General features: G+C 39.3%; 1 protein-coding gene across 1 annotated transcript in view; it reads right to left on the bottom strand.

Annotated features, from left to right (window-relative positions):
- Positions 1 to 6,427: 6,427 nt before the first annotated feature.
- Positions 6,428 to 7,803, bottom strand: part of GAS1 (growth arrest specific 1) — a 2,278-nt gene continuing 902 nt past the window's right edge. The window contains exon 1 of the mRNA XM_025049736.1: positions 6,428 to 7,803. This exon is cut by the window's right edge and continues 902 nt beyond it. Within this exon, the coding sequence (XP_024905504.1) occupies positions 7,702 to 7,803 (102 nt within the window). The 3' untranslated portion in view covers positions 6,428 to 7,701.

Below are 7,803 nucleotides of genomic sequence, written 5' to 3'. Positions count from 1 at the left end.
TCTTCCACTTGTAAAAGACAAAAAAAACCCAAACAAACAAACCAAGATGATCAGTCATATATATGACAGCTTATATTTTCCCACACATGTCTGTGAGACATGAACACTTTTTGAGAAATGAAAGATAAACAAAAAGCTTAATGAACAGATATAGACTAAGAGAAAGGCGTGATCATTCTTTACTGGAGGAAGGATGGTCTTGTTACAGAACACAGGGAATGAGAGTCAGGAAAACAGGCTTCTAGCGTGGCCCATACTTCTTGCAGGCAGGAAATTTCACTTTTTGGTTCATGCTCTACTCCTAGTGCTTAGCAAGTCACATGGCCTATAGTAAGTGCTCAGTAAACATTTGCATGAAAGGAAACCTGAATGGATGAATAAAAGATCTTTCGAGACCCTTGTTGCTCTAACATTTTTCTGTTTTTATGACTTATTATCTTTTTCGAATAGAACAAGTTTACAGCTTGAATTATTTTAGGCTCCAAAACATACCACTTCTTTTTCATGAAATTTGAGGTACACTGAATAAATGAGGGAAAAGAGGGCATGTTCCTCTGAAGTGTGGGTAACTGGAAGCAGTGATCATAGGTGCTGAACCTATACCCTCTTATTTCTTCCTATGATTCTGAATAGTATTATTTAAAAACATTTTAATTATAAAAGCAGGGTGATATATATTTGTTAATAAAACTTGGGAAGGAAATGGTAATTACCCACAATGCCAGCACTGCTAACACTTTTGCAAATTTCCTACTAATAGATAGATGGTTAGAGAAAATCATTTGAATTTGGTACAATATCTCAAAAGTTCATGTCCTATTTAGGTTTTTTACATTTTGAGAATCAATATAGTATAAAAGCTATGATCTCAATCTCTTGACACAAGCAAACCTAGATTATATATTCACCAATTTAGTCATTGAATAACCATGGTCAGCTTATTTAAACATCAGTTCTTTCATCTGTAAAACAGTGATAATAAAAATAATGTAAAGATGTAATGATGAAATGATGTAATATATATTACATGCTCAGCACTGCGTATGACATGTAATAATCACTCACTAATGTTAACTCTCATTACTTATTATAATTACTATTATTTTAATGCTATGGCATAATTTTGGTAATTTTTATTTTTGTTGTGATTCCAGTGATGATTACTACCATTGTTATAATGAAGTCTCTTTTGCTCATTTATATTTTCTTAGAAATTCAGTGAATTTGTCTTGATCTTTAAGATTTACACAAATTAAAAATATGTAACAACAAAAGATTTATACATAGTATTAGTCTCCTAAGCGTTTTAATAGTTAGGAGTCATGACCAGAAACTCTGTTATGCTTTGCTCCTGCTCCATCTCAGACCTCTCTGGTGTTCTCTTATGCTTTCTGGGATTCCTTCTCTGGACACCTCCTTTTCTGCCCACTTCACTCCTTTCCCTCTGCACTCTTGTTAGGTATGCCACTCTGAGTTTTCAAGGTGACCACTATACAAGTTTGACATTTGCCCTGAACTTTAGACGTGGTTTTCTGAAATGCGTCGCCCACTGAGTATTTTGTATATCCTCAAACACAACTTGCCTTCTAAACTCTCTTTTTCTGGGATTGATGATGATACTATCCACCTAGTTTTTTGAGCTAGAAGCTGAGATTTCCCAGAGGTTTCTCATCATGTACACTGTGCAGGCTAATGTCAACGCCTAGCATGAAGTTCAAGGCTGCTGTGACCTCGTATTAACCCTTCTCTAAGTTCCACCCTTGCTGCTTCCTACTTTATGCTTTGGTGGTAATGAATGGTCACACACACACACATTATGCTGTTCCATCCCTCTGTGGTTTCCTTTGACGGAAATGTCTTCTCCACCTTTCTCCTTGCTAACTCCCATTCCTGTCTTTAGACTTAGCTTCAGTGTTATTTTCTCCAAGAAGCTTTTCTTAAATCTAGTCTTAGGCTAAAGCATTCAGTCATCTTCCTCTTTGCTCACCGTTTGATGTTGAAAGTATCTGTGTATCTGTCTCCCATCCTGTCTACTGGCTTGTCCTGGGACAAGAAACATTCACATTGGTCCTTGCACACACCTCAACAGATGCCCGTGGAACCAAAATGGACTCTTTTTGCTCCACCCCTGCTTCAACTGTCCAGGATTACAGACATATTTTAGTCATTCTAAAAGCTTACTGCAGTGTTTGCTACAGAGGATGATCCAAATAGGTGCAACTAAGTAACGGGTAAAACGTGATGGTAGTTAAAATTGAAATTTAGATAACTGGTGTTTTGATAAAAGAGATGTTTATGAGAAAGGCCTCAAACCTCACTGAAATGTTCCTCATTCTGGTGTTTAGGAACATCTGATCAGTGATAAAATATACAATAAGATTTAGTTGTGAGATGTAATTGCATTCTGGCATCCAAGAACCCATAAGTATCCTATAGAACTTATAAAATTTAAACATAGAAATTAAATTGTAAGAATAGATATTGATAACAAGAGATGATAACATAAGATGTCTATAGAGTCTAGAGATGATAACATAAGATGTCTATAGAGTCTAGAAACAGTATTATTTTATTTTTTGTTACAGATTGAAGATGTCCTTTATGACATTGTGTGTATTCACCTGTTTGCAGACTTTAAGACACGCTCTGTTTGCTTGAGGAGCACTTGTCAAAGCTATTTGTAGTATGTCAACACTATTGAGAGTAACTGAAACTTTGATCCACTTTATAAAATTGAGCTTGTAGTGCTACAAAATCAGCAACATGTAGTTTTGACAAATGCCAAGTCAAAAAATGTAGGCGTTGGTTTTGTTATGGAACCCAAGCTACCAAAATAAGGGAAGAAAATACTGTCTGCATTTCAGCAGCCCTTCTCACTTCTGTTGCATACATAATACACAAGGTTTGGAGGTAGCTCTCTAAAATATTAGCTGAAAGCTTCCTCGGAAAGCAAATCTTTCCCACATCCTTCCCTGCAGTTCCTCTTTAAGAGGTGTCAGCATGGCTGAAAGAATGAAGTGGCTGCACATTGTTCGGTAGTGCTATTATGTGCTTAACATTTCCATAACAAAAGTGCCACTCGACTTCTCCCCGATTAATGCAGCTCGAGGGCTCTTGTCGTCCTTTAATAAAACATTGTTGAAATCATTTATTTAGAACCCCTGGTTACTAGTGGGAGAATGACCATCTTTGTGCCAAAATATAGTGTATACAGTCCACTATTCTGTAGTAGATCATTCTGTGATTTAAGAAATTGATTAAATGGATGCCTTAGAAGGTGTTTATGCTAATAGCACATTACTTATGTCATTCAGATAGTCAAGGGTGAACCTTTTCAACTGTCCAGCAGAGGCTAGCCCTCATATAGAGTACAGTAAAGTCCAACTTTACTTAATTCACAAGGTGGCGAGACCCACTGGGAACCCGGGCATTTGTAATGTGATGCTTCCCAACAACCTTGCTTTGGGTAGCTGGGAGAAGCTGGGTCAGCTGACAAGTGTTCCTTGTGTTCCTTGGTGTAAGAGGTCAAAAAACAAATAATCTATGCTTTTCTTTTCACAGGCTTGAAAGGGATACGTTAAATTTTGTTTGAGGACTTCCACAGTTGAACCCCGTAAGGTAGTAATGCAAAGCCAAAGGTTAAAGTAGAAAAATTTCCAGTGCAGAGTTTGATGGCTCCGAAAGTTCTCGTGGCATTTCAGTCAGAGTGGTAACGCAGAGTGATGAGGAAGGGAATCCCACTCCATGAAGTTTCTCTTGACTCTTCAAAGAAAATGAGTTGTGTCTTCCTCACGCAGATCTCACTGGGAGAGCTTCAGTGCACCCCAGATGTGTCAGAGCCTAGAAGCCCTAAGTTTGTGGCAGTGGACATCAGGAGCTGCTTCCTTACTTCTGGATACTTGTAGGGCACCTGCTCAAGCAAAGGGAGGTCCTGCTACTTAGCATGAGAATTTAATTCCCTCCAGACATTTTTCCACTTTACACATGGATATTGCTCACATACATTGCTATATATTGTTAAAAATAAACAGAGACCTTATGTTATGCCCATTGTGGTCATATACAAAAGCGTTGCTGTGTGCTTGGGTGAGCAGTGAAGCCTGAACCTCCTTCTATTTACTGTATGGTCACTGTCAGTTCAATGAACTGCCTCCTTGTTCTCCACCATTGTCCCACACTCCCTTAAACATTTGTCACTGAAGTGCCTCCAAAGACAAATAAACTGTCACTGAGAAGGCAAACCTGCTAACTGGGGAAAAGAGACCAGCTGTGAAAATCCACGATTTTACATGAAATCCAAAAGGAGGTGCTCTCACCCTGGAAGACATCTGTGAGAAGTGTGGTGCTTTTTGATAAACCTCAGGAAAAGCCAGAGAGATATCTTTTCTTCCAGTAATGTACTTCCAGGCATTTTCTACCTCACGTGTCCAAAATTCCAATAGGCTCCCTAGAGAGTGTGAGATATTACAGATGTCGACATCTGTAAAAATCCTTTCTGTCTCTGAGCAGATGGCAACCTATAATCCCATAACCAAAACTAAAGGTCCTAACATCTCACCAACCTGTTCTGGTATCTACTAGGTCTGTAAAAGGATGAGGGGGCTCCTGGGCTCCAGTGTAGAATCGTTTAAATTGAAATGGACCACAGATCTATGTTCACTCTCTTCAAGGAAGAAAGTGTAAAGCCTCGTGTCCTCTCTCCCCAAGAGCTAAGAGTGAGCTGTGTTGATTTATTCCAGGCAGATGCTTTTGACAGGACCCTGTAAAATCAAGTCGTGAGTTTATTGTAGCAGTTAATTATCAGGCCTTTTCTAGTGCTAATGCCTTTTTACTTCTTACTGGGGAAAACTGGGCCTTTTTACTGGGACAAAGACTTAACTTTTAATCAAGAATGTGTTAAAGTAACATGAGATGGAGATGATTTAAATATATTTAAGGACAAATGCAGGAGCATTGCTAACTCCACGTTTTGTAAAGAAAGCTGATTTCATTTACAAGTCTCTTGGAATACCCTTTGTTCATTTCCCAAAGAAACAACATTTTCAACTTTGTTTTAACAATATGTTTACTCAACCATTCAGGTGACAGGGGAATTTCAGCCACACCCCGCTCTTCTCTGCCACTACAACTATCTGAGACTTTCTGATGCCACGCATATAGGAATCTCTTGGTTTTAGATCCAGCAAGAAGCTCCTCGAAGCCCTCCATAAAAGCTGAGAAAAGAGTGAGTTAGAGGAAAAGAAACCTTGAAAGTAGGGGGTGGGAGTGGGTGGGAGGAAGTTGGGAGGGGGGCATAGCTTTGTTAATTATCTCAGGCAGCAGAGAAATCTGGTTATGTTTTCTCAGCACATGTTAATATCATATAAAGAGACACGAGATCTTGCTAATCTGTCGACCCCTCAGACAAAGTTTATTTGTGGTGACTTTTAAACTCCTGACTTGCCTTCCAATCACTGCGTTTAAAATGAAAAGCTTTAAATAAACACCAGGAATAGAAGATAAATAAACTTTTTTTCCCCCTTGCAAGTGCCTAGCTTGGCGAGGTTCAGACTCAAATCCCCAGAGGACAGAGCGCTCTCTTTTGTGTTAATGTTTAAAAGATTTTCCAATGCCGGAGTTTATTCCTACTGCAAACATTTCTATTTACAAGGTCAAGTGTATCAGCACTCGACACAGCTTAAGAGTGTAATTATTTATCTAAGGGCGTCTGAGTGTAGATCAGTAGCTCTGGCAGGAACCCAGCCTTCAGCCCACTGCTAAACAACTCCTCACAACAATAATACAAGTTCTGGTAATTGTTCCACTCCCCAGTGTGTTTACTTTCGCTCTCCTTAATGTTTCGTAACAAAATTTTGTACTTTTTCACTCAAAGTGTGAAAATGAAGTATTGACTCTTGCAAGTTTCCTAATACCTACTGGTAACAGATGTTATTGGCATGTTTGATTGTATGAGAATGTCTAGTAACCAGGGAGGACACTCCTGGAGGTGGGAGTGGGGGTGCCCCACTGGAAAAGGGAGAGGAGAAAGAGATGTCTGGGTTACCCCCAGATTATGTATAAGAGACACTATTTTGTGCTTTCCACAAACATAAAAACCAGTGGAGGCCAGTCAATTATATCTTTTTAGCTGCCTCATTTACAGATGTCTAATTGTTCATTAAATTAAAGGCAGAAATAATAGCCCTCATTTCTTGTCTTGTACTATATTTTAATTTCAGTTGATGGTTGATAGATTCCCAGTGGCCCCTCCACACCCCTCCTCACCCATTATTGGGTTAACCACAAAGTAACTCTGGAAAGTAAGTACACCATATTCATTATTTAAAACTCTTTACTGATGTACACATTTTAATAAGACAAATAACCAAAAAAAAAAAAAAGAAAGAAAGAAAGAAAAGAAAAGAAAAAGAAATACACAAAGCCATAATTACTTAAACATAAGAATTTTTTTTTAAAGGATGTCTATAAAAATACAATGTTTAAGGCAGTTTGGAAATGCATTTATACATTTCTACATGTCCATAAATTCTCTTGAAAATAAGAACGTTAACTTCGAATCTATAAAATACACTGTACATTTTAAGACTGTTCTAGATAGAGCACACTGTACAATGAACTGTGGGTTTCGATCCCTGGTGACAAAGAGATTCTATACATTTCAGGGAAGAAAGGTGTAACATGGATGCAGATTTAAAATTTTTAATTTCTTTTAAAAAATAAATTATTTCTGAAGCATACAATTTATAAAAATTCTATATACAAAGTACAGCAACTGGTAACAAATCCAGTTTTAATACATTTTATATAAGAAGTACCAGGGTTTAGCACCCTGATAAAAGCTGAAGCAATAAATGTTCTCCGCATTTTACATACAATTTCTTGATGTAAAGAACAAAAATGACAACAAAACAAACGTCATGAAGAGGCTTTTCATAGATGGCAGTGCAGAGCTCATTTAATACAAACTTACATTGTTCAACATCACTAGTCAACTCATTAGATCATTTTTTGACCCTTAATCCTAAGAAATGTGCTAAGACATCAGATTGGTGGCAATGAAATTAAGGTCAATGGCTCAAAGTTGTGGATAACCTCTTCCCATCCCCACCTTCCCTCCAAAAAAATAAAATAGAATAAAATAAAAATCAGGGCGCTAGTACCAAAAGTAAATGTATGAACCGGTAAGTGGGACTTCTCTGATTACTTACGATTGCAATGTCCTCACTGGCCACAATAAAAGTCGATACCGGTCCCCTTTTCACCCCTCAGAGGAAAAATGCTCCTAAACAGACAGCCTCTGCAAATATAAATCCCCCTTTGAACCCCTGCTCCAAGCCCAGTCCCTTGAAACTGTTAAGGCCCACTGGTCATCATCCTCTCTTCGGAGTCCAGGACTACGGTTTTGTCCCCCAACTCCCGTTCCATGCCGGGCGTCCTGAACTCTAGAGTTAGGCCAGTTTCTGCAGGTCAGATGAGTTAGGAATTTCTAGAGCCTGGAATGGGGACAGGGGAGGATGTCCAAGAAGTAACGCTCGGGAGAGAAGATGGGGAAAGTGCCAAGAGCAGTAGCGGGGAGATCAGCTAGGCAAGTCTACTTTGAAAACATTTTGGCAAATATCCCCAGCCATTCCCCTCTGACCCCAAGCCACAGGTGCCCCCTGGCGCGGACCCTCCTGCAGCCCAAGGCGAGGGGCGCGAGGGCTAAAACAGCAGCTGGAGCAGCAGCAGCAAAATGGAGGCGAGCGGGGTCCAGGCGCCTTGGGGCGCGGAGCAGCCGCTGCCGCTGCTGCTCCTGCGCCCGGG

Source organism: Pteropus alecto, unplaced genomic scaffold (genome assembly GCF_000325575.1).
Source record: "Pteropus alecto unplaced genomic scaffold, ASM32557v1 scaffold206, whole genome shotgun sequence".
In the NCBI taxonomy this organism is placed as follows: domain Eukaryota; kingdom Metazoa; phylum Chordata; class Mammalia; order Chiroptera; family Pteropodidae; genus Pteropus; species Pteropus alecto.
The sequence above is the reverse complement of the archived record's forward strand: the minus strand, read 5'-3'. Positions and strand labels throughout refer to the sequence as shown.